General features: G+C 43.1%; 3 protein-coding genes across 4 annotated transcripts in view; all 3 read left to right on the top strand.

The window, feature by feature from the left end:
* Window positions 1-2,603, top strand: part of MYO9B (myosin IXB) — a 44,597-nt gene extending 41,994 nt beyond the window's left edge. The window contains exons 39-42 of one of the 2 annotated variants that reach the window (XM_032994643.2): window positions 366-413; window positions 918-1,057; window positions 1,342-1,469; window positions 1,619-2,603. In XM_032994643.2, the coding sequence (XP_032850534.1) occupies window positions 366-413; window positions 918-1,057; window positions 1,342-1,469; window positions 1,619-2,058 (756 nt within the window). In that variant the 3' untranslated portion in view covers window positions 2,059-2,603. Of the gene's footprint in view, window positions 1-365; window positions 414-917; window positions 1,058-1,341; window positions 1,482-1,618 lie in introns of both variants that reach the window. The other variant, XM_032994651.2, reaches the window with a different exon arrangement.
* A 530-nt stretch (window positions 2,604-3,133) lies between these two features.
* Window positions 3,134-8,418, top strand: USE1 (unconventional SNARE in the ER 1). The gene is made up of 8 exons (XM_032994726.2): window positions 3,134-3,299; window positions 3,546-3,595; window positions 4,013-4,091; window positions 4,584-4,736; window positions 4,967-4,985; window positions 5,721-5,751; window positions 5,989-6,151; window positions 6,379-8,418. Exons 1-8 carry the CDS (start codon window positions 3,198-3,200, stop codon window positions 6,559-6,561), a joined length of 780 nt encoding a protein of 259 aa, XP_032850617.1. The 5' UTR covers window positions 3,134-3,197; the 3' UTR covers window positions 6,562-8,418.
* A 7,236-nt stretch (window positions 8,419-15,654) lies between these two features.
* LOC104364445 (insulin receptor) overlaps window positions 15,655-26,922 on the top strand; it is a 56,520-nt gene continuing 45,252 nt past the window's right edge. The window contains exons 1-2 of the mRNA XM_042794487.1: window positions 15,655-16,005; window positions 23,637-24,188. Coding sequence (XP_042650421.1) covers window positions 15,924-16,005; window positions 23,637-24,188 — 634 coding nt within the window. The 5' untranslated portion in view covers window positions 15,655-15,923. The remainder of the gene's footprint in view (window positions 16,006-23,636; window positions 24,189-26,922) is intronic.

Genomic DNA, 26,922 nt, shown 5'->3' with positions numbered 1-26,922 from the left:
GAACCACACCATCTAGCAGAAAGTATTCCACTAATTTATTGGGAAAGGATGTGCTACTTATTTATCCTGTCCATCCCATCCAGTAAGTCAAAGATCTGTTGCAAGATAAGAAGAAAAGGGATTTGGACTTGCCCAAAGCTGTAGGGAGGAGCTAAATATACAGCTGCACTGGAGTCTGCTTGATAAATGAAGGGCGCAGGAAAAGGAGTTCCTTCACTCTAGAGATGGATGGTGGACAAAAATGTGCTGCATTCTATAAGGGCAAATAGACTTGTTATTTTGTTTTTGTTGTACTGATTAAGACAAACCAAATTCTGTCTGACCAGAAGCCACATGTAGTGAATTTGGTCTTCATCTCTCTCTAGCTCTGGCCTATAAAACTTGGGTTTTCTTCCCCTTATGAGGGGATGCTGGTACGTACACTGCCTGTGTTAAGAGTGCATGTTTTACTTTCTTGTGGTAATATTGCATGACTAAAATACTAAATGTATTGTAACTTTGGTTTTAAATATTCTTGAACAATCAAGACTGCATGTATCGGTGCAACATTCTCCCCAGACTGCATGCAGGGCTGCTGACCTGTTCTGTCATGACTGGTATTTTATAGACATTCTGAACGGAATTTGTATTGGATGTAGTAATATTACTTATAAATGATTACTAAAACTAAGCTAAGGCTGGCAAATCAAATTACTATGCTTCAAAAAAAGGTAACAAAACCACAGAAATCTGGTGAAAAAAAAAAACATTTCTATTACTTTTTGAAACATTTGTATGGATAACTAACAGCTCTTCATCAATTCCATCAGCCTTTCGTTTGGCCTACTCATTTATCTTCCACCTTGCAACTAGTAGACAGTCAAGACTCGTGTAGCTGCTTATGACTGAGAAGTGCTACACATAAATTTGTCTTGCAGAGTAAAAGCTCACAGGTCAAAGGAAATGACAGTGGCAGCTCGGAACTGGACTCACTGCATGAAGAAGAGGAAGCTTCTGAAGCCGATAACCGGGAAAAGGAGATTCTGATTGATCGCATACAATCAATAAAAGAAGAAAAGTAAGTCACCCTTTATCTCTGTAGGTCATGCCCTTTGAAGTTGGAGGTAATACAGATAGTAAAGCAGTATACTCTTTGTCCAAAATGACGTAGCTAGTTTTGTTCTATAAGCTTTCATGAAGGTGAAAAGGAAAATACAAAGGACTGGCTGAGAGAAAATACCATGAGAATTAATATTTAGTGACTACATGCAGGAAGGTTTGCCTCTGAATATGAGCTGCATAAAGTTGTTCATACTGGAGACATTGTCTTTCTAGAGTGCTACAATCTCTGTTTTGGTGTAGGGAGGATATAACTTACCGGTTACCTGAGCTTGATCAGCGAGGCTCTGATGAGGAAAATGTAGATTCTGAGACCTCCGCAAGCACAGAGAGCCTGCTTGAAGATAGAACAGGACGGATGGATACCGAAGGTCAGTATTAAGGTAGTGTGTGTTTTTTTTTATTCTACATCTTTTACTGCATACAGCCAGGTGACCAGATGTTATCTGGTCACAGTTGCTTGTATCAAGTTACCTTTTTACGCATGCTTTCAGTATCTAAGTATCTTGTTTCTTTAAAGCAATTATTGGATTACACTGCCGTGCTCAGAGCTCCAGTATGCCTGCCAAAGACATTTGCAAAGTGCCTTCTCTTTTGCAAACCTCTTCAAATTCTTCCTCTGCATCCCTGGCTTCAAGACACAGATCATCTTTAACACTGTCCAAGATTAAAGTGCCCCGTCGAACTCCAGTGATGCCAACAGCAAATATAAAACTTCCTCCTGGGATTTTCAAATGTACAGAATTCCAGGGCGGGATTTCGGCTAACGAAGAGTCTCAAGCAGTGGTGAGACGAAGGGAGCAGCCAGCAAGGCGAACTGATAAAATCCACTCTGTATACATTGCACAAGGGTCTGCAACGGCCCATGCTCAGGAACTCTTAGATGAATACGAACCAACAGCAAAAGTAAAACGGAGGTTTTCGGACCCTTACTCTCACATTCCCTGTATAGAGAAGTGAAATACTTCAGCTGTCTGGACTTTTTTTGAAGTTGACTGCAGCTTTGGCTTTAACCCTTTAACATCTGTGAACTTGTTTTATGGTGTTTTTAAGCGGCTGCTGGGAATGCAGCCTGGAAATGTACAGTACTGTAAGGGTTAAGCAAGGTTGTTTAAAACAAATATTGTTCACTTTTTAAATTAAAACCATGCAAAGAAAGTAGAACATAAAGCTTATGTTGAGTAGAATACATGGGTTGAGTGTACAGGATAAAAATAAGTCCCCTGATTCTGCTGCCGTGCCTTTTTCTGTTTGCCTTACAATGGTCTCTAATGGGACCAACAGTGAGTTTGGGTCAATGTGCATTGCCTTAATTTTTTTATGTTTTTATGACAACTTTCTGTGTGGTTTACAGAACTGTTAATGTTGTAATAGCCTTAACTGAGACCAAAATATATAAAAATGTTTATTAATACATTGCACTTTTTAAAAATACATGTGTTAGTTTATCAACGTCTGTCTTGTCTAATGAACAGTTTCTTCTAGTGGAAGCCTTTAATCGGAATCACATCTTCATCAGTACTTCGTATAGCATTGGGAAAGCTCTCTGCACAGTGGCAGCACTACTCACAGCATTTTTGGTGCTCTTGGAGCAAAGGTACAACCCAGCACCAAGCCACGCTGCTGGATCCTATGCAGAGCTGCCTCATCCTCCCCAGGCTTCACATCTGTGCAGTGAAAGCCCTGGGGCAAGATGCAGTTATACATAAAACGTTTTGAACGAAACTGTACTGTAACACCTGGTCTCTTGGTCCTGCTCCAGGTTGAAGTGAGGGAAGAGCACAGCTCAGTCCCGCCCTGCAGGCAGCAACTGAGGGGGTGGCGACGCCACCACAGCACTGCCACAGTAGCCCTGAGCAGCAGCCACCTCTGTGGACATGTGTGGAGTTTCTTGGTTTGGTTTTGGGGTGGTGGGTTTTTTTGTTTGGTGTGGGGTTTTTTTGGGTTTGTTTTTTTTTTTTAAATAAAACAAACGGCGCCCACAGCGCTACACCGCAGCCCCTCCAGCCCGCCCAGCGCCTCTCGCCCCTCCCTACGCCCCGCCCCAAGATGGCGCCCGGAAGCGGCCCTGAGGCAGCTTCCGCTGGCGACTGTCCGCCATGGCGGCGACGCGGCTGGAGCTGAACCTGATGCGGCTTCTGAGCCGGTGCGAGGCGCTGGCGGCGGAGCGGCGGGACCCCGAGGAGTGGCGGCTGGAGAAGGTGAGGCGCGGCCCGGCCTTCTGGGGACGACGCTCCTTGGGGGGGGGAGACTGGGCGGGAAAAGCGCGGGAGCCTTCTGTCCCTCTGTCCCCGCAGCAGCGCGATTCGGTTCCTCGAAATAAACTGAGGCAGTGACTGTTGTGGAGTGTTAAAACTCCAACCTCGCTCTCAGCCGTGCATGAATCTCAGCCAGACAGAATATTTCTTCTTAATGCTGTCGTTTAAAAGCTCTTTTTCTCGCCCTAGTATGTAGCCGCTCTTGAAGATATGCTCCGAGAGCTCAAGAAGCAATCCAGGTGAGTCCCTTAGAAATCCTGAGGCAGGCGGGTGTCATCTGTGATTTCGTTAGTCTTTTGCCTGTAAGACAGACGTAGCCCACAAACACCACAGTAGCACGTACGCTTCCCTGTAGAAAGACCTGTCAGTGAGGGAGAAACTGTGCCCCAAAGCAGCTACAACAGGTGCGAGGAGCTGTGCACCTATTACGTTCTTGGCCGTTCTTGGCCACATCTCCCAGTGCGTCAGTCTTGGCCCTGGGCAGTGCCTTGGAAAAGGTGATTTGCAGGGGGTTGCAAGTATCTTCCTGGCCGGAGGCTATTTCTCTTACAAGATACTTATTTGAAAAACCTTGTGTTGTCTTTTTTATATTATTTGAACAACAGAAAATACTGATGATTCATGGTTTTCATATTACTATTTTTTGATTCCAATAGTAAGCCAGCCCCAGAACTGCTGAATGAATACTCTCGCAAAGTGGACTTCTTAAAGGGACTTTTAGAAGCTGAAAAATTGGTAAGATCTACTGGTTCAGCTTGAAAAGACAAGTGTTTTTTGCCTGTATTCACCTTATTTCCTGGTTCCTAAGTTTGCCATTATCTTGTGTCTCAAAATAACACTTGTTAAAATCTTACCAGGAAGTCCTTGTAAATACCTATATTGGATGTTTATATTTTGTTAAGGGGCGGGTATTGTAGGAAACCTAAAGCTTTCCTCCTTTTCAAAAGCGAGGTACATCTTGCTTGCATCCTTCTCACTTCTTTGCTGTGAGATACAGGGGCAGGTACTGTCCTTTAAGCCATGTGTATTTGGAGAGCTATGAAACACCAATAAGCTGTACCACAATTAGCACAGGTATGGTTAGTGCTGCTGTTCAGACTGACTTCGCTGTTCTGTGGGAAGCAGCTGTGGAAGTGCTCCCTGCCTCCTTGTTGGTCACACACCCAGGTGGCCTCACTCTGATAGATGTGGTATTCATGACTTTTCATTGCTTCTTCCCACTCACAGTCTTCATCAACTGAAAAGGCTCTGGCAAATCAGTTCTTGGCTCCTGGACGTACCCCTACAACAACCAAAGAGAGAACCCCAGCTACTAAAACAGTTCATCTGCAGACAAAGGCTCGTTGCACAGGCAAGATGAGGAGTGAGCTGCTTGGTACAGTATGTTTTGGTGCTGCTGCTTCTTTACTGCTACTTTATAGATTGTCTTGTTGCATTCAGCTGCCTTTGGTGGCCGTGCCTCATGTGTGTCCCAGGCTGGATGGCAAGTCACCTTTTTCTAGTTTGGATAGTCTAAATACTGGACACAAGCACTATGATAGGCCTGGAGGACTGTCTTTTATTGCTGGCCCTTTGTAATCTTCTGTTTTGTTTCTCTTTCCTCCTCCCAGGACCCTTTGGCTATCGATGGTAAGTTTAATCTGTTTTCTCTAACTTTAGTTAACCTGAGTCTTACAGGGAGAGAAGGAGGAAGGTCAGGTATTTGAGATTGGCCAAAGTATACTTTTAATTTAGTGGCTCACTTCTTTTCAAGATAACAGATTTTAAAAACAAACAAAACCAAAAACACTGACAGATGAAAGCTTAAGTGTTGTTATCGGTATGGTAGCAGGGACTTGCAGGAACCTATTTTTCTAGAATTTGTACGGAAACAGACATTCTAATTATAGAATTAGCAAGGACAATTTAACTTTATTGTTGCTCCTGTTCTCCTCTGCTCTGAGCAAATAATGTGATTTTAGGTGCTTAGAGTAGGCGTTGTTCAATTCCTCTTAAATATACAGTCATGTTATTCATGTAGGGAACTGGTAGGAATTAATTTGTGGTTTCCATAGCTACTGTTACAGTGGTTGGAGCTAGGCCAATCTAACATGTCCTGAAAGAGAACACCAAGATACATGGGCTTAAACCATGCCTTCAGGGATATGATTCATCTGGGTTTTTTCCTCTCAACCGTACATTTGCTGTTATGTGTTGTCTTTTCCCTATGGAAGGCAGGTAGGCATTTGAAATCCATAGTCCTTGGGTTAGAGGGCCAAGTAGGATTTGGACATCTGAAAACCCCTTATGGAAAACTTGTTTCTTCAGCCTATGATTGCATGGGAGTTACAAAATACTAAAACACAAATTTAACGCTTTTTCCAGATTCTGAAGAGTTGAACATAAGGAAGCGGAAGTAAGTAAAAACTTAATTCTGATGCTTAGTGTTTTGGGAGCTGCTTTCTTAATGACCTTTAAATCACAGATGTGCTTCCATTTGAGTGAAGTGCCTGCTGGAAGAAACTGAAATATAATTGCTTCGGCTAACTTAACTGTTCTTGTCGTGTCAGAGTTGCAGAGTATAGGGAAACCTTGGGAGATGAACCCACAAGGAAGTATAAATCCCAACTTTTTTTCCCTTATGCTCTTGCAGAGGCTTTGCACCTGATGAGAAGCAGTCAGCCGTCGAGCTGGATGCTGTGTTACAGCACCATCAGGATATGCAGGAGAAGTTAGCTGAAGAAATGCTGAGTTTGGCTCGCAGTCTCAAAAACAACACTCTGGCTGCGCAGAATGTGATAAAACAAGATAACCAGGTAGCGCATGTTAAAGTGTTAACCTCAGTTTTGCAACCCAGAAGGTTAAAGTACTCATGTTAAATACTATACCTATTACTTGGTTCCAGGTGAGATTAGAGTGGGGAGACTTGGAGGCAATACCTGTCTGCTTCTGTAGTGCAATTGAACCTTTTCTGTGTTGGAAGAAATAGCGGTCAGAACCTTCACATCTGAGTTTGAAACTGTTTGTTCTCTTTGCTCCCCAGACACTATCGCATTCTCTCAGGATGGCAGACCAGAACTTTGAGAAGCTCAAGGATGAATCTGACCGCCTTGAACAGCATGCAAAGAAATCAGTCAACTGGCTGTTATGGATAATGTTAATTGTAGTGTGTTTTATATTCATCAGCATGATTCTCTTTATCAGGATTTTCCCCAAATTAAAATGATTTTTTTTAAATTTTATTTAAAACTGCCTGAAGTGCAGTTGGAAAGCTCAGCTGGTATAATAACTGTCAGCAATCCATTTCTTTGCCACCTATCATGTCCTTAAAGAGGCGGCTCCAAGACTTTACCTTTGCATCTCTTTCTTGTGCAGTCACTGGATTCAGTGAAGGGTTTCACGTAGGCTTTCTAGACTGGCATACTTGGTTACTTTTTTTACCTAGTGAACATTGTTGCCTGTTGAGGGGAGAACTGGGATAAAAATAGCAATTTACGGAGCTGCTAACAAGTTCTTTAGTGGATAGATACAAGTCCTCTGTGGCAAATGCTATGACTCCTAAAAGGTGTTTATTCAATACAAATATAAGTAACAGTTGAAGTCTTAGAATTTTTCCTGTCTTTACAGCTTTACTGTACTGAACCAGGACCTTGCTGCCAACAGGATATTTAATTACAAAGCTATGTTCATACACAGGTGTAGGGTGTAGGAAGAGAATGCTGCCATTGAGTTGCCTGGCTCAAATTCAGAGTATCAACAGGTAAAACTATTCTCGGGCTCAGCTTTTTCCCAGATAGGTATTTGGGACTGTGGACTTCGCAGTCTTCTTCAGTTTAGACTTACTATAGAAGGGCTGCAGTTGCTTGCTGTTGCAATGTTTGCTTCCCTTTTTGTATGCACAAATGTTCTCACTCATTGTCTGTTATGTTGATGCTGTTGCATCAAGAAAACACTGTGACCCTGGCAGCACGGAACTGTACACACAGTGCCCTCTGTACGGTATAGACCTCACCTGTACAAACACTTTTTCACTGTAAGATGAGGGCAAAGGGAGCCGGTGTCTTCAAGACAGAAATAATACAATAAAAAAAAATCAGCCTATACCTTTTGAGAAAAGTTATTCTGATCAAGAATGTTTGTGTCAAACTTGTATTCTTAAAAGGTCACTACAATAAAGCAGAGATGAAATGAACTGGGATGAATATTTTTAAAGCACTGCTACTGCTAGGAAAAAAATAGAGCCTTCAGTAAAGCAAGGTTTGTTGTGACAGTGTAAGAGCCATTTTTAAGTGCTCATGATAAGCTAGAAGCAGACCATTCCGCATCTGTGCTGTTGTTTTTGGAGTCTTTGGAAAGGGTTGGTGTTCAGGTGTGTAGTTTCACATTGATGAAGTGAGGAGCAGCAGATGACTCCCATGTTCTTTTGCCATTTCTATTCCTGTTTTGAAACACTAGATGGGGTGTTTCAGGCCTGTCTGGTGGGTGATCACTGGAGCCCAGCATGAGAGGAAGGTGGGGGGAAGAGCTGTTTGTCACAACAATTGAGTTCTTACGAAAATCTGACCACTTCTTTGAACGCATCCCAAAGTATCAGGCTCCGTTTCAGAATTGTTCTTTGTTCTTTAAAATAGCTGTGTTAATGAAGGCAGTTAACATTTCTTACATAAAGTATTTTTGTTCATTTAACAGGATGTTTGCAATTTAGTATGCCATTCACTTACAGATTATCAAATAAGTGATTATACTATGAAGTACAGCTTTTTCTTTTCATCTATGTGGTAGCGCTCATTCTGTTCGTGCAAACTTGTTACTTACCTTGAACTTCACAGAAATTTATAGTTGTAGCAATTCATTTATGGACATTTCAACTTTTCCCAGATGTTTTTCTTCAACTGTAATGTTTGATGTTTTACTGCGCTTCACTAGTGAATGCTGTGTCACCAAATTATTTTTTAATTCTAATTGTTTACTACTTTCCCTGCAGGCATTTGTGCTGAGCTCTCAGAGCAGAGGTTGAATGTAGTGCTGGAATGTTTTTTGTGTGTGAGATACTGGAATGATAAAACATTAATGCTTCATCGTATATAACAATTTTTTTTTTTTTTCCATCTTGCAAAAGACTTGGCGCATCACTGCAGACAAGTTTAAAGCTGAATTTTGCTGTCAGACATGTGTTGGCTATAACTTTTTGGCACTTACAAATTATCAGTTCAGTTGGAAAGACCTCAAAGGGAACTACTAGTTGATAGCTTGCCCCCAAGAAAATGTCCACCCCTCCAAGTCAACAGCAATTCCTTTACAAAAGGAAATCAGTTCAGAAACACATGCTGTTTAACTTTTGACCATTGACATTTCATGGGTGCTTGTTATTTTGAATGATGAACTGCCAGAACTGAGATTGAATCCTGTAACTACTAACACCTTTTGTGATCTCTCTCCTGAGCGCTGAGCATAGTGCCTCCGGCGCTGCACTGAGCTGCTGGCTACCTCTGACCCGGTGGAAGAATGTTACCTCCTGCCCTGGCAAACCAAACTGATTAATTGCCTCAGTGGCCAGCAATCTCCCTGCACACAATGGCTGGTTTGTCAATTGGCAGTTGCAGTCTTTGCTTTTCTTGAGTTCATTTAGTAATTACAGTCATTCAAAAACACTTTGAAGATTGGCGTCAGTAGTATTTAGAATAAACAATCACTCAAGGCTTTGTGACATTTCATAGATGGAGTGAGTTTTTATTTTTGACTAATGTATGGGTGGTGGTGGTGGTACAATCTGCTATGTTAGCCCTCAGCTCCATTTCATAGCATGGGGCACTGATGCGCTTTTCTCTACAGAATAATGTTATATATAGAAATAGTTTTCTGTGAGAGTTGCAAACATTGTGAAGTGAGAATTGCTTAACTTTCCCAAAAGCTTGGGAAATCCAGATGCAGAGATGTTTATCAGGCATAGGGCTGGGCCTTGGTTGGCTTTTTGGCAGACTACCTACTTTCAGACAGCAAGTTTAAAAAAAAAAAAATCTTTTGGGAGACTTGGGTCATGTCAGGCTGGTGAATGTACCGTTTCCAAGCCTGGCAGCAGTGGTAACTATGGATCAGTCTAAGCTTTTCTGGCAGACATCCTTGGTGACAGAGTACTCCTTGCATTATAATACTTCATGTTTAAGTGGTGTCCTCAATCACAGCTAGATTTGATGTTTTGGAAGGATTGTTTACAGTAGATGGGCTCTCAGTACGGACGCATGAATGGCAGGAACAGAACGTGGTACGCAATGGCCGAGTAATCTCAGCTTGTTTTGGGCATATCTTCCCCAGGCTTTACTTTGCAAAGCCTCTGTGTATCAGACTTCATAGGCTGTGAGCAGCTTCCCAAAACTGGCAGCTATTCTGCCAAAAGGGGGGAGTGGACAGACCAGGATTCTGCTCCTGATTGAACCGTGTGATACCGGGCAAGTCACCACCATTCTCATTGTCTTTGCTGTAAACCTGACATGAAACCTCAGAATCGACGCCTTATGATTAATAGTTACAAGCATGAGCAAAATTTTAACCATGATAATGTAGCAGACAGGAGCAGAAAATAATCCAATTTCTTGGTCTACAGTAGAGTGCTGATGCCATTCTAGAGTCCTGCAGCCCAGGGCAGGGCTGGCTGGTAGCTCTTGTCCTGATCTGCCACATTGCTGAGGCTTGGTGTGCACTCACCGTGTGTTCCCACTGAACGAGAGTGACATTAAAACCCGACTTAGCTAAATCAATACCACCTGTCACATGACACTGCCGTGACATTTCTGGCACGAGCGCTACCTCCTAATAGGAGATGGAAGTGGGAAGCAGCAGCAGTTCGTGAATAATGGATCAGATATGCCTGATTTGTAGCATTTACAAAGAAAGGGCGTGTCTCTTAGCTACAGAACAAACTGGTTATCAAAACGGGAACGAGAAGTTCTGTCTCTCCAAAATGTAAAACGTGAGCTAAAGCAGCATGGAGCTTACAGTTACAGTTTGCTGATCCCCCTGCTGCCCAGAGGGCCGTCCTTCCAAATTTGTCTCTGGATCAGCAAAACTGTGCGTTTAGTGTACAGAAATAATAACAGTAATAAAAAAGAGACAGAGGAGGTGGGGGCAGGGGTGGCGAGCTGTCGATCAGAACTGGTGTAGCCAGTCGGTTGCCTGGAGCACGGCATGCCCATGCTATGTGTTAGTGACGCTGCTGCGGCCGCTCGCTCGCACGTGGCTGCTGATAGGGAACAGCATGCCTGGCAGCAGCGGAGCAGGTTGTGCAAACTAGACGTGGGGTTGGCTTAGGTGTACTGTGAGAAGCTGTAGGAAAAAATCGGTGCATGAGGAGGCTGGAGGGGACTGAAGGCCAGATATAGATCAGGCTGTGTCACAGCTGGGCCCCACTTGCTAGACCCAGATTGGGAACGTTGGCTGTTGTGTGGATCTTGTCGCAATCGAGGAAAAGAATCTAGGTTCTTTTGAGTAGAAAAGCTTGATGCTGAATTGGAACAAAATGTTCTGACATGGAGTGGAAAGTGAGTCCAATATTGCATGTCTCTGTGACATCCAAAAATCAAACTGTATGAAACCAGAAACTAGACCAAAAAAAAAAAAAAAAGATAAAACGTGGCAGCACTGCAGTAAGCCATGGAGAGCTGGGATTTCCTTTGCATCCTTCATCTCCAGTTTCTTTGAACCACATGTGGCAGAGAGATGCCCTCTGCCATTTTCACCTTGGGCAAAGGTTGCATTTGCTAATGGAACAATGGAATTCTCCAGAAGGATCTGACAGTGTTTCCTGTTTCAACAGTAAAAAACTGGGATTTCTGTCCTTAGCACGTAAAGTGACCGGATCTTCATCCTCTGAGCTTTGTCCTATCGAGAAAAGAGCAGTCACTTATCGGATTTGGTGTGAACGGAAGGAAGGGTAAGAAAAGAACTTTGTCAATCCATGACGTGAAATATTTTATATTAAGAGATCTGGCAAATGGTTCTGTGTGACTCCAAACAGCGTGAGATAAATTTTCCAAGGTCAGCTCTCCTGAATGCTCAGCTTTAGGGTTTAGTCACTGAGAAGTCCATTCTGTAACCTTTACAGCAACATCCTGCCGATGATGCGGAGACTTTGCTATTGTTGGCTTCAACAGCAACTCTTGTGCATCTTCAAAGGACAGGAGGCTGAATAATGTGCGTACTGCATGGTGAGAAACTTGTGAGCAGGAAAGCGTGTTTGGCAAATCAATAAAAATAGAGCAACCTGAGCACCGGGGTAACTATTCTCCCAGGCAGTTGCAACCTATTGTTAAGAAAAAGCCGTACTGAATGGTGGGAGAAGCAGAAAAAGAATTCTGACTCTCAGCTCGGCTGTCTGGCTTGCTGTGTGGCTTTGGCTCTCTGAGCTGGGTTTCAGCTGGTTTGTTCTTCGTATTAGTACTGATGTACCTTCTTGTTGAGCCAGCTGCTCCAAAGCTCCTTTTGGGCACAAAGCTTTGTGTTCCTTCAATATTCCTGGACTGATTAGCGTGGAATTTTACTCTTGTATGGTTAAAAAACAACCCCAAACCCACCCACCCACACGTGTTTGGTTCCAGCGTATATATTTCATGAGTAAAAGATGTATTTCATTTTCAAGACACAAAGCTTTCCTCAAGCACAGCGTCTCGTTGCTTGGGAAGCCAGGCTGTGTTCTCTCTCCACACACAGTTGTGTCAATACAAGGGTGTGACTGTGCCCCATGGGTAGAGTGCACACATGGATGCTTTTAGCGCGTACGGCAGTAGGCCCCTTTTGAAGAACTGGGTTTGTGGTGCCTGAACAGCTCAGTCTGTCTTAGCTTTGTTAACGTGATCAGGGAAAAGTTAAATGAAAATTATGATAACGCTGGCAGTTTCGACCCTTTCAGAACGTAGGGAGTAATGTCAGGCTGGTTTATAAAGTCATCTTCCGTACTCATTCGTGCAAAGGTGGTTCCTCCTCTGGGGATGTTGCTGACAGGGATGGGCTTCCGAGGGCTTCGATTCCTAGCAGCATCGCTGTGGAGGAGCTGGGATCCCATGAGAAAGCCGGAACACTTGGGTTGGTTTCATGTGGAGGCCTTTGTACGGCAGAGCAGTGTGGTTCCATGTTTCCAGTCTCAAAGAAAAGGAAGCTTGGGACACAGCTCTAGACAGACTTTGTTCGTTTGTTTTTCTCCCCCCCCACACACTCCTTGTGGGCTACAGCAGACCAGTGCGCCCAGAATGCAATAAACCTAGTGCAAGGTTTGGGCCCCTAAATTTTTATCTTTTGGTAACAATATATGTCAAAGTCCTTCAGGACTGAAAGCCACAACAGATGTACCATGCCAAAGGAACATAATCTGAAACAGTTTTAGGCATGATAACAACATGCCCATAGCCCTAGACTATTTTAACCTTTATGTTTCTGTATTATTTACCTTAATGTGCGCAGCATAAGGGCCTGCATTTAGTTTGTTTTAAACAGTGAATGCTGTTGTTTGGAGGGCACCAACTCTACAGCCGTTGTGCAACTTTTATAAGGAGACTCTGGATATCAGCTTTAAATTGCTGGTTCTCTGGCCTTTTTGTACCCTTTTAGTCTGGCCTGTGATTCTTGGCAGCTGTGAAGTGACTGTAAAGCAAAGATTAATCCATGTGACAGCTCTTTTTTGGGATTTCAAAAGGAACAGGGCTTTTATGGGGCCTGTAAATTTACTGCATTATCTTGTGATGTCCTGCTTTCATACTGTATAGTATATAGCACTTTTACTGTGTATTACCTCAGCTGAAATGCCAAAGATGACAAAAAATGAGGTGTGTTTTCATGAAGGAAATGCAGTGGGGGACCACCATTTGAGTTTCAGCTCTGAAAGTGCAATAAAAACTTTGTCACACTAACTTTCTAAATAGTTTCAAAAGGAAAAGCTCCCTGCCTTCCAAATGCACTTGAGGGTTCTCTAGACACAAATAGTAACCTGGCTGATACTTTTTGTACATTTTTATAAATTTTGTCATATGGAAAATATCCTTTAGCAAGTATACGCTGTTTGGGTATGTAACTATCTATAACTTTCTGTATCAAAGAGAAAAAATGTTAAAGGTTAGAAACCAGAATATTATCTTAAAGTTCCATACCTATTTTCCTTGCCTTCCCTGGAAATTGATACTTATGAGATTTATTTAAGTCAGGAATGGACCAAAACAAACAAAAAAATTTCTTTGTGGGATCAAATAGGTAGATACCATTAGTTTAAGTCTCTCTGGTTTTATTTTCTTAGGAGGACTCAGACATGAACCCCAGTAGTTTGTGTCAGAATTCATAGCAGACACTTATCACTGCTTAGTTATCAATTATTTTAACTAAACCATGAAACATTTGTGCAGGCAAGAAAGAAATGTGAATGTTGTTGAAGAAAGGAGTCATATTTAATGTATCAAAGCAGTGGTTTTAGTAGTTTCTTGAATCAGAAATTAGAGAAGAACCTGCAGTGCAGCTATTAGGGGGGAAGAAAATAAGAGTAAGCAGGTGCTGGCTTAGTTTCTTAGTGCCCACATTGCTACTGTTGGTTTATCTGATTGCAAACCTAGTGTACTGTAGCATGATGAATATGTAGAAGTGAGTATAGGGGAAAGATGCTGGAAAGATTGCACCCTGATGTTCTTAATCAGTAATTAGAGACTAAAAATAGTATTTTAGGGAAAGATAATAAATCTGTAGCCTTTAATCCTCCTGTGCCAGTCTGTAAGCTGATATCATTATTACATGAAAGGCAATGAGAACATAAGTGAGTAAGCAAAAGTGGGTTGCTATTACAGTCACATTATAAATTCCACATAGCCCCAGCTCTTTGGATGATGTTTGGCTCTATTTTATGCAAAGTCCATAGTCATAAAGCAGGTTAATCTGCAAGCAGAGAACACATAGTTTTGTTGTTTATCTCCATTCTTTAACTGCCCTCACTTCCTGAAGTATTCTGAAATGAGTTAGGTTCTGAGTCTCTTCTGTACATTTGAGAAAAGGGCGGCAAGAACAGAAACCTGGGGGAAATTTGTTCCTGTGATGGCACTTCTGATGCACCAGCAGACTCAATCACCAGCTGCTGTGCAGACCCAGATCTTCTCATGCTCTAATGACAGAGGAAGCATCCCCCCTTAAGCAGAGCCTTTCATCTAAGCATGTAAATAGTTTGCAAATGCTAAGCTGTAGTTATTGTCACACAGGTACCATCACAGCTGATACTGTTTACACTCAGGTGCTTCAGTTGAATTGGGCCATTAACTTTACCCCATCCAACTGGGAAACCTCAAAGAGGGAACCATACCAAAATAGATATGATTTCATTGACCAGTCCTCCTCGCCCCGTTCACAACTACGTAATATCCCTGTGACAACTGCAGCAATTCTTTAAATGGAAAAGTAACACAAAGTATTTAAAATAGTGCAAACTCTCTTAATGCAAGTCAGGGTCTAGAAAAAGGAGCCAGTGCTCGGTGACCTGTGGGTAACCACTGCCCTGCCTAGTGGCCCATTGAGCAAGAAATGTAAGACAAAAGCAAGATCTGTTGTAAGCTGAAACTATGAAAGAAGAATGTCTATTTACCAAGTATTCTTGAATTAAAAAAAGCTTTATTCCAGCAGTTTATTACTCAGTATCTTGCAGAAATGGGTGACAGTAAGTGTCAGATAAAATTATGGTAAGTTGCTAGGAAATGTGCTGTCAGGGCTTAGCACGACTACAAGGCGGAGATGATTTGAAAAGGAGAAAAAGGCACCAAAGGCCTAATCCCATGGGCAAAAGACAACTTGAAATTTGGAACGGCTGTTTGGACTGGGCGCTTTGATACCGAAAATGGGGTACATCAAGGACTGGGCTCTTTGATACCGTTCCGTAGGCAGGACTCTCTTCCCCAAGCTCCGTTCAGCGAGTCTCTGGGCCAATTCAACCTCTCCAACTGGGAGGAGGAGGAGTGCCACGGTCCCGGTTCGGGAGGAAGCCTCCCCCGCTCTCCGTGGACTCCAGGCCCCGAGGGCCGGCGCGCTGCCCCCTCCCCACCCCCGCGAGTGGCCGCTCCTCCCTGCCTCCGCTTTACCCGCTCAAAGCTCCCGAGGCCAAAATAAACCTTTTTTTGGCGGGGCGGGCACCTCTCTCCTCCACCGTCATTACCTTCGGCGGGTCCTAGGGCCAACCACCCCCGCCGCTCGCCGAGCCGAGCCTGCGGCCGCCCCCGGGCCCGGCCCCGGCAGGTGGATGCCGCCTCTGGCCGCCGCCCCTTCGCCGGCCCGGCCCGTCCCGTCCCCTTGCGCGGCTCCGCGCCGCCTCTTGCCGCCGCCCCGCTCCCAGCTGACGGGGGCAGCCCCTTGTTTACTGGCCAGGGAGGCAGCCGCCAGCCCGGCCTGCGCTGGAAGGGGCCGCCGGAGCCGGGGCCGCCACCGCGGGGCTGGGCGCTATAAAGGGGGCCGCGGCTCCTTTTCTCCGCGTCTCTCATCCTGACGATGCGAAGCCGGGCCCGGCCCCCGCGCCCGCCCCGCCGCCTCTGATTCGCCCCCGCCGGGCCGCGCCGAGCCGCGGCGGCTCCAGCGGACGCGGGCATGGGACCGAGAGCGGCGGCGGTGGCGGCGCTGGCCGTGGCCGTGGTGCTGGCGGCCTGGTGCGGCCGGAGCCGCGGGGAGAGTGAGTAGGGGCCGGGGCGGCGGGACGCGGCCTAGGCGGGCGCTTGGCGCAGGTGGCGGGGCCCGGGCGGCGGCCCCGCGGCGTGAGGGGGGTGAGGCGGGAGCGGGGCGGCCCGGCCCCGCCGCCGTTACCCTTTGTACCTGCTGCGGGGCGAGGGCCCAGGCCGCGCCGCGGGGCCGGCGGCTGTGGCGGCTCGGCCGGGGCCTGCGGGGCCCCGTAGCCCTCCCGCGGGGAGCGGCTCGGGTCACCTTCATCCCTGGGTTCGGCGTTTTCCGCCCCAAACGGCGGCGAGGCGGCGCGGGCCCGTCAGGGGGGGCTGGGAGCGGGGCTGGGGCGGTAGCGGGAAGGGCTGCGGCTCCCCCCGGCTCCCCTGAGGGTTTCCCCACCGGCGCGTCCTCATCCTCCGGGTCTCTCGCTTTACCGGGGCCGCTGCCCCGGGGCTCGCCGTGGGTCAGGAAGGCCACAGCCCCCCCGGCCCCGCTGCTGCGAAGGGGCTGAGCCGCGGCGCCGGACCCTGCTCCCCTCGGCTGCTTCCAGCCCCGGCTCCGGTTGTGGAAGGGTTTTAGCGTGGCGAGGTGTGAAGTTGGGAGGTTTTGTCCTTAACCGCAGGAATACTTTTAGGTAGGTTTTCAAATCCGCAGGTGTTAAAGGGTGGGCATGAAGCTCGGAGGTAGGGTCCGGTATTTAAACAGGGTCTAGTAAAATACAAGATAGGGATATAAAGTAAAATACAAGGTAGGGATGTAGAGACGTTGTATTGGAGGTCACAAGCTTGTTCAGTCCACGGCCAATACGACTTTAAGCCTTATGAGCTGTTTGGATGGGTTACATTAGATAAATTTACGTAGGAAATTATTCCAGTTAGAGGTTTTAATTTTGGATGATGCTTACAGATGTTTTTAAATAAAAGCAAAGTATTTATTTGAAGAGAGCTAACTGGATATGTATATTGTCTGTCCCACATGCAACCCCATAGTCTACTTGTTAGCTTTCCCTTCAGAAAAGGCAATAGTAAGAGAATCGGTTCAAGTGCAGACAGTGCAGTGATGGGCATTTTTGAGATGTGTGTGCTATTCAGAGAATAAAGCAGGATGTATCCTAAAGACAGCCTGTTTTTCCCAGCAATCGGACAAGCTACATATTTCAAAAATAGCCCAGTTTCTTCCTCAAACATGTTTTTATGTTCAAAGCCTTGAAGGAGTCGAGTGGTATGGTTTTAACTTGGGTGGGTAAGTTCCAGCTGGCAAGCATGTACAAACCTGCCCGTTACCAATAGAGAAGTGGAAAAGGTAGTTGACATACAGCACTAATAATAAATACGTATACAGCTTCAGTCCAGCAGTTCCTAATTTGAAAGCATTATTGTTACTACTACAGTGAAGCTTCTTGTTTGCTTACTTATTTAAATTATATTCTGGTTTTTGGGTTGCAAGTGTCTTTATGATCTTAACTCCCTAATCTTAGCTGTACTACTACATGGTAGGAAAATATGCTCTGCAATTCATGGATGGAGAAACAGCAGCAATGCACAAGATGTCAGAACAATGTCTGGGGTGGAATATTTTTATATCATTCATGCAGTTCAAATACTTTGTAAAGTATTTTGCAGTCAGTTTGGACGATAAGGTCCCTAATTCAAAAGGTTTTCAGCCACTTTGATGTTTGATTCCATTTTCTAAGAATGATTAGAACACGCAGCGCTACAGTGCAGATGGAAAGCAGCACACTAACGCGAAGGCCTGCATTGGCGTTGCTCGAAATGCACATACAATAGTTGCATAAGCAAACAAGTTGTTCCCTGAGCAACGGAACTAATGAAGTCTGCTTTCTTGGAGATTTGTGCCCTGCATTCTCTACAAACATACCCCATGATAACGCTGCTCTCCAGTGACAATATTCCCCCCATCTCTAAGCCCAACCATACCTTTTTTTTTTTTTTTTCTCTTGTGCCCCATATCTTTCTCTTCCCTTTAATTCTGTTAGACAATATCTGGGAAGAGACTGGGCAGAATGCAGTGTTTGTGTAGGCAAACTGGCTGGATGGTTCACGTTCACACTTAAAGCATCCTTTGGATGGAGACGTTGAGTTTTTCCTCCGTAACCCATCCTCAGTTTTCGTAAGTCTTTTAGGAATATAATGTGTAAGAACTCTCTTCCTCTTTTTACATGTGACTGAAGTTAGTTGGTGAGTTCAGAAGTTACTGAGAGGAGTAGAAGCAAGGGTTAAGGAAAGGAGACCTGACCTGCGCATAAAATGAAGATACATATATCTTGGTTTGTGAAGAAAACCAGGTTTGTGTTGTTTGTTTTTTTTTTATCACTGTGTAAACATAATGCAACTTCTTGAAATAAATCTCACATGACTCATGCACATCAGTTCATTAGCTGTGATATTCAGGGTGGGATTTACCTCACTTAGTTTTAGGGATCTACTAACTGAGCAGCTTACATTGGGCTCCTTTTGTGATTAATAGAAAATTAATACAGTCATGAGAGTTTGGATTACACTTTCTCCACTATTCACCTAAATTTGGATGCTGCACATGTGCTTTATTGCCTACTGCTGATGGCGGGAATTGGAAATCTAGCTGAGATCTCTCTTTCAAAATCATCAGGTGGGACAAATTTCATTTTGTATTTCTGTAGTAATGGCCTTTAAAAATAATTTTCTTCTTAATTATTAATTCTGGCTCATACAGATTTTTTTTTTTTTAATGCTCGTAAACTCATTAAGAAACTGGTCCCTTGTTCCACTTCAACCCTGTATTAATTTTTAGTGTTGAGAGACTAGGTCTAGAATGAAATTTTACTCCCAAGAGTATCAAGGAGAATGAGTAATTGCAGCAGGGCAGGGCTGTTTCAAAACTAGGCAACAACTGCATCTATCAGCTATCCCAGTGTGCCCTCTTGCTATTTTAAAGAGAGGTAGTGTAGTACACTGACTGTCTCTCTGAATAGTCTGTAAAACCTGTAAGCTTTCTGGAGGTCAATTTTGAGGTGACTGTCTTGTGGAATATTAATTATTGGCAACATGTAAAACCTGTCCCTGCTCGCTTTGAAGTAGTGAGGTCTGTTCATATTGACTTTTGTCCGTTACCCTGAGTGATCTCCCGTGCTCCTGGGATGCTGTTACTTCACTGCCTTTTGTCTGTGCATGGGAAGCATAGCAGCGCGCCTCGTGTTTTCTGTTGATGTTTTGAACTGAATGTAGAGAGCACAATGATACGGCAAACCAGGCTTTATAGGCCAGACCGTGGGGTTATATATGCTTTTGGCATTAAAGAAAGCGACCTTCATGAGAGGTTTGCCCTCAGTTCAGCAGTGCTGTCTGGAGCAGTGAAAAATAATGGGCATCCGAGATGTTGTCTGAGGGGGCTGGAGGTTTATAGACAGACTCCTTTTGAGTCCCTACAGGACAGTCCGTTAACAGGACTTGTATCCTCATTTGTGTCCTGTAGGGACTCACAAATGAGGATAGTCCTCAGTTTGCTTCATTGCTCAGATCTGAATGGCTGGGGTGGAAAACTGAAGTGTGAAAATTAATATTTCACAATTAGATTTTTTTCATGTTTATTAAACTATTGCTACAGTAGGCTAGAAACTTTCTTAAAGTCCCTTCTACTAACCTGTCACTTGAGGGAATGTTATCCTGTCTCAGCAGTTATCCCAAGAAACACCTGAAAGTCCTTTCTCCAGTTTCCTAATACCACTTGTAAAAGTCAGCCTTACAAAGAATTACAAAGCTTTTGACTTGACCAAAGGGAGTGTAGTTTTCCTTAAATAATTTGTTTATTCAAGTAGGCAGCAAACACTATAAAATGCAGAATTAACTGATAGTTATTGTAAATGGTTTGTGATCTTTCTGTGCGATGCTGCGTTATTCTGGTCTTGATTGTTAAAGGTCCAGAGCTCTGAAGCAGTGAATCATTAAGGTTTGATATCCACATGGTTTACTATAAACAAGACTTAAGTTCCAGCTGTTCCCCTGGTTAGACTCTATCTTGCAAACTGGCCTCTGACATCAGATCTAATTTCTTCATTCAGTACTTAAAGGTTGTTACAGACTAGTTTGTTCAAGACGCTTTGGCATCTTGGGATGGTTTTTTGTTTGTTTTTAGGTAGCAAGCCTTGCAACTTTTTTTCTTGAGGGTCTGATTAAACATGTCTGTAATGGTGTTTTGGGGGTTTTTAAGTTACTTTGAGTAGCTTGGTAACTAGGGATGGAGGAGTGTTTCCTCTCTGGCAGCGGAATAATGTGCTGCTGGACGTGGAGCCTGTTTCTGCTGAAATTTGGGAATTTATGTTTAGTAGAGATTTTGCCAGTAGTTTGAACAGTAATAGCTTTGGGCCTACTACTGGAGAATCAATTCGAGTTTTTTATTTTCCTGAAAGCTGATTTATGTGTTTTTTGAAACCAGGTTGTCTGTATTATAATTGACTGCTCAACTTTGCTCTCCTTCTTCTGGGATCAAACCTGCCTAGCCTTCATACTGAATTGTTGATTAATTCCTCTGCCCCTGAAGAAGAAATACTATCGAGAGAAGTTGTGGAAAACCACTTATTGCTTTGCTTAAAACTGCTTCTTGTTGTCTTGGTAACAATAAATTTATGGGGTGACTTAAGCAGCTACTGCATGAACAGAGGATACAAACTGCTGAACAGAACTCAAAATCATGAAAAGATAGAGAACCCTCCAACAAAACAAAGCATATTTTCTTTCCGATGTTCTTAACTCCTTATTCTTCTCCTTGATCCCTGAGGTAGTAAAAAAATAGGAACTCCGGTGCCGTGGTGTTATTTATCACTTAAAAACTAAACTGATGTAAAACATGAAAAATAATTCATAAGTATAATTTCATCTAACTGTGGAAAAATCTGTATAAACCCTTTTAATCTTCGTACATTTACAGTTATATTGGCCTTTTATTTAATTGTTTATTTCAGAAAAAAAAGCTCTAATTGTTTTAAATTCCTCCTAAGTTTCTATACCAGGCTAACATCGGCATCTGCCATTGCCTTCCGTTAACAGGACTTGTGCAGAAGCCCCCAGTACTGGAACCCCTTAAGCACAACAGACAATGTGCCAGTTTATTTCATTGCTGTCGCTCAGCTTTGAAAGCAGCAGAGTTTGAATAACTCAGGTCACATCCTGGTTTGCCAGGATGTGTGGAATCTCCTGTCTGGTCTGTGCTGGCAGCACTAATTACAAATAATGCATTCTGTATGAGAGCTGGTGAAAAATACATAAATATTTCTAAAATGCAAACAACTGACGGATTGTGGATGTGTACTTCCAGCTCTGGTAGATTTATATGATTATTCAACACTTCAGGATGCTTTGCTGTTTACTCCCAAGCTTCACTTTTCTCTTTTTAGCTGCACTCTTGGAGCAGGAATAGCTCTGTGGATTCAGGGGTTGTCTGGGGGCCAGCTTGTGGCCAATTTGTAGTGACCTATCTAATTCTAGTCAAAATGATGAAAGAGTCAGGTAATTGTGCTCAGTGTGTAGATGCATTTTGTGGCCTTGAGACACAATAAAAGCCTAGAGCTTTTGCTCTTTAAAGCGATTCTTAGTTTGCAGGGTTGAGCTGTATTTTTTGACCTTTCCTTAAGGTCAGCTGTATACATTCAAATTACTCTAGGTGATTCAAAGTACTCTAGGTAGTACTTTACGCTGTGATACAGCAGTTGGCCATGGGTACCACCTGAGCTTGCTGTATTTTGCCCGTGTGCTCAGCAAGAGGTAAATAAGAACCAAGATGCTGGATTTTACATTTATCATATAGCTTTAGCTGCATTGGGGTCTTGTGCATTAAATTTCAGTGTTTGAGTTTTATTTGTCCTTCTGTTGTTTCTCCTTTCATGAAGAAGCCACTGGCCTGCCCAGTCCCACACTTGCTTCTTTGGAAATACTTAACCTTAATTGTTTAAAATTAAATATTTAGAGTACTTGAACTAAACTTGTTGCTCTCCCGGTTCTTTTAGCCCATGGTTGGGATGTGCAGCTGGACAGCTTTCTGGCTTACTTCCAGTTTGGCTGCAGTTTTTCATGGGGCAAAGAGGTTGCTGCTATCTGGTCATCAGATTTCCTTTCCCACTTTTAAAAAATACATCCTTGATCTTTGAGGCACTCTGTGCCTTAGCTTTTTCTTCCAGAAAGCAATTTATGAAACAACTTGGATATAGTGCCAAAAAATCCCATTGGGCAATAACGTTGCTTCAAATCCTATATTAGTGTTGCCAGATTTATTTTTTTTTTTATTGCAGTGGAGCAAATTTTTGAATAATCATTAAGACGTTTGCATAGAGTTTATTTTTAACCCACACAGCAGTGGTCTGTGTAAAACCATGAGGAGTCAGACAATTGTAACTATTAAACATCTGTCTCTACATCAATTTCATAAGGCCTTATTATTGCTGGGTGATTTCTTGAAGCTGTGAGATGGTAATTTTATAGTCAGCGAGCTTTACATACAGTGATGAAATGAGTAAAGATCCTGTGCTTTTAATTCTTAAGGAGGGGGCGGGAGGGGCTGTCTCAGCTATAGGCAGAAGAGAGAATCCCTAAAGTAGATGCAGTCTTTAAAAAAAAAAAAAAAATCTACCTGAACAGGACAGGTAAACGGTTGTTTTGCACTGTTGTATGGCCAAGCAGTCTTGCCTTTCCACCGGCTTTTCCCTCGAACATCAAGGTCTAGCTGTGTATTTCTATGAAGTTTGGTTTGAAAAGGGTTATCACTGAGAATTTTGTTGTACTACACAGGCATGGTGCTCTAAATTTTGTTCTCGATTTCTTACCTGTGCTTAGAGTTAAAAAAAATATTTCCCCATTCAAACTTCCTGCTTTCTATCTTTTCCTTTTGCTGGTGCCTGGTTTCATATTATTCTGTTTACCTTCGAATTTATGCTTCATGTAATTGTTCACTTTTCCAGTTCTTTGGGTTACTGGTTCTACTAAATAAACTACCCAGATAGTCAAGGCAGGGAGATTCACAACCTTGAGAAAATAAGAACAAAAACGCCCAAGCACCTAATCTGCAAAGAACGCTTAGGGCAAAAATTACTAGTGTAGTAAATTACTCGTGTCAGCAAAGTCTGGGCAAGAGAGCAGGCTGCGCCCTCACGTGTGTGTATGTCCAGGTTTTTCTGCTCTCTTCCGAAGCACTACCATTTCCTAGCCATTATTCTTTTCCTGTCTTCCCCTCCCTGCAACCATTCTAAATTACTTCCTCTAATCCACTGGCATTAATTGCACAATCTGAGATGAGGTAGGTGTGTTGCTGGCAACTATCTAAAGAAAACAGACTCTGTTGCATAGATATCTCTTACTTTTGTAAATGCCAAATGACGTCTAAGAACTGGTGTTACAACTGCAGTCGTGATAGAGGTAATATCCAGAAACTCAAGATGGCAGAAAAAATTACGAAATACTCCATCAGTCTTATTTTGTAATCATATACCAGGGAATGTTCCCCACAGTATATTTCTTAACACTTTACTGAAAAGGACCTAGTCGTGCATTCTGAGCGTAGCTATATATTGTGGTGCGGTTGGGCAAAGCTGTGTATTTAGAAAACTAAAACAGTTGCCTTTTCTTAAATAAATAAATAACATTGTTCTTTGCCTTCCAGTTTGCAGAAGCATGGACATTCGCAACAATCTGACGCGGCTGAACATGCTTGAGAACTGCACTGTGATTGAGGGCCACTTGCAAATATTGCTGATGTTTAAAACCAAGCCTGAAGATTTCCGTGAGCTCAGCTTTCCTAAACTGACTATGATTACAGACTACTTGCTTCTTTTTCGTGTGTATGGCCTGGAGAGTTTAAAGGGACTTTTCCCCAACCTCACTGTGATTCGAGGAACTCATCTGTTTTTTAACTATGCGTTAGTCATTTTTGAGATGGTTCACCTGAAAGAGATCGGCCTCTATAACCTGATGAACATTACTCGAGGCGCTGTGCGGATTGAGAAAAACAATGAATTATGTTACTTGTCCACGATCGACTGGTCAAGGATTTTAGATTCTGTAGAAGATAATTACATCGTGGCCAACAAGGATGACAAAGAAGAGTGTGGAGATGTGTGTCCAGGAACTGTGAAAGGGAAGAGCAACTGTCCACCTACTGTGATAAATGGCATTTTCATTGAACGCTGCTGGACCCACGATCGCTGTCAGAGAGGTGAGTCTGGGGAGCGATGTATGTCAGCTGTGGTTTTGCTGGCAGTTTTTAACCTGTCATATCTATTGGAAAGCTAATAGGTACCTATTCATTGCTACTTTTAAGCACAGCTTTCTAAAAGCCAGGTTCAAAGTTGATGTTAATCAAGGGAGGAGAAGATGGGGCTGTTCTAGGAGTTCTTTCACTGATGTGAATATGTATCTCAAAATGTTGTGTTCGGTTTCTTTGGAAAGTTGGGGACTGGCTAGAGCTCACAAGTTTAATGGACTGTGAGTGTAACTGGTATCTTGTATAATATATGAAGTGATAATAGTCTCTGGTGGGGCTTGGGTAGGGGACTGAAAGTACAGATTGACTGAAAGGCTGCAGCAGGCAGAAACAGAACGGGGGGGAAAGTCTTTATGGAATAAACCCAACTCTAGAAAGGTGCAGTTACATTTTTAGTGAAACCTTCATGTCGTAAGAAGGTCTAAGACTCATGGATGAGTGAGCAGTGTTTGTACAGAGCAAGAAGCTGGAAGCCAAGTCAGAGCTGAAGGGAGAAGGAGAAGGAGGAGAGGGGACCTGGATGGGGGTTGCCCATAACAGGAGTCCTGGGAGCGTGAAATAATTGGGCTTTGAGCCTGGGGTTTTGGTTCAGGGGAGAAGGTATGTTCAGAAATTTTGCTGCTGTTTCAACCCCTGAACTCCGGTTCATAAACTGTATTAGCGTTACTTTTAAATTCATAAGATTTGGGTTTTTTTCCAGACTTGGAACTGACCTTAAGTTTCATTTTAATTATATATTTACTTTGATTTATGTTAAATCTGACTGACAGGGAGCAAAGTGAATTGAGGTAAAACTGACACATTTTGAGTTGTCTGTCTTTCTGGAGTTAGTGCATCCAAATGAAGCAGTGTGTCCTAAGATGAAATTAGGAAACTTGTGGGCTGGAGAGGATTTCTTGCCAAGCTTTAAAGGGCAACTCAGAGTGCTAAGTGCCAAAATTGAGAAGGAATTCCTAGCAGTATGCATAAACTAATGAAATTAATGTGGTTTCCCCTCTGCTACTCCTCACCCCAAAATCGTCTAGCTTCCTTTTAAAGAAAGTGGTTATTTTTTGTCACCAGAATAACAGGGTATGAGCAAGAAGATGCAAACATGTATGTGTGTTCCTTTTTTAAAATGAAAAACAAGGTTCTAAAGCATTTTAGTTTGTAAACTCTTCTGGTGTACTGTTCAGCAGCACCGAAACCTGGTTTCTTATACATTTGTGTTTTATGTTTTCTGCTATTTCATAAGGTTAAAGATCTAACTGAAACTTTTTCGGTGGCTAGACCATTCATAATGTGAATTTTCTGGGGCTGTGCTACAGCAGGCTGGAATGTATGGTTTTTCTCCTTTATATGACTGCCTATTTCCATGAAACCTGTAGGAATGTAATATTTTACCATTGGGGCAAAAATCTCAACTCTTAATCCTCTCATAAAAATTCAGATAAATTTATTGGAGGATACCTGTATGGTATCACACACTCTCTTAGCTTAGTTACCTAAGGAAGCCGAGCTCATAAGTCCATTTGACTTGAATTTGAAATTGAAATTAGAATTTGAAAATGGTTTTTAAAGTAATTATAGACAGATGCTCCCGTCTGGTTTTCTGTGTTCCTTGTAGAAGATTTAGAGAAGCAATGCTCCTCCATATTTGGCTGTAATTGGTATGCATTTTCAAAACACTTAACAAGCCATCCTTATCTTTGTTTTGAATGCTAAGGTTTGTACTTTTATTTATTGATAGCAAGCTGCTATCTGAATTATATTGTGCCTTGTGACACCTGCCTGTATGCCTCTAAGGTTATTTTAACAGCTTGCATAGTCTTTTAGGCTTTTTAGACTTTTTTGAATAGTCTTTAGATTTTAACACACATTCACACAAGTAACTATGGTAGAGATTAAGTGACATTTATTTAGTGAACCTGTTGGTAGAATCGCAGTGTTCTCTGTTCTTGTGCCAGCCAGAATGGATTCTTAGCATGTGTAATTGTTTTGTCAAGATTAGTAAGAGCTTGTGTGAACTGTAGTTTGGCTTTCCTTAGCCTGAAGAGCCTCACATCAATTCCCAGTGCTGAGGGTATGAAATGTCGTGAAATCTTTCCCCCTGCATTTTTGCAGCTTATCTGGCAATCTTCAGCAGCTAATGCTGTGCTGAAGTTTCCCATCTCTCTGGTTTTAAGTTTATTCTCCTCTTTTATTTTTGCTCTTTGGCTTTTAATCAATGCTGGAATGAAATGTAGCAATTTCAGTATAATTTTCTTGGGGGAATTTTGGTTTTGTGTGATGTTTGTTTTAACACAGGTTATTTGTACCCTTAGTTTGTTTTATAAAACTTGGTTTGCATCTCTGGGAAGTTGTTGCTCTCTAAACTGATAGTGCTGCTGCCCTGGGACTGCGGGCCAGGGTATTTTGTTTGCTATTTTGTTTGCTGTTATGTCTGCCAGAAAAAAATCCTTAAATAATATGTAAATATTGATTGTTTTGATGCTACAAAGTGTGTGTTAGTCGACAGAGATCAGTCCCGAGCTGGCAAGCTTTTCCAGCCTGCTAAGCTTTGAGTCTTGCTGGAGAAAATTAGGAGGTGGTCAAGAAGTTTGAGAGAGCATGTGTGGGAAGGCTGAAGGATGTCGGGGAAGGTCTCGTGAGTGGGAAGGGAGAACGTAAGGATTGGGGCTGGAGTGGGGTGCCTGGGGGTCCCCCA

This window comes from Tyto alba, unplaced genomic scaffold, assembly GCF_018691265.1.
Source record: "Tyto alba isolate M040663 unplaced genomic scaffold, T.alba_DEE_v4.0 Super-Scaffold_20000042, whole genome shotgun sequence".
NCBI classification, from domain to species: Eukaryota; Metazoa; Chordata; class Aves; order Strigiformes; family Tytonidae; genus Tyto; species Tyto alba.
The sequence above is the reverse complement of the archived record's forward strand: the minus strand, read 5'-3'. Positions and strand labels throughout refer to the sequence as shown.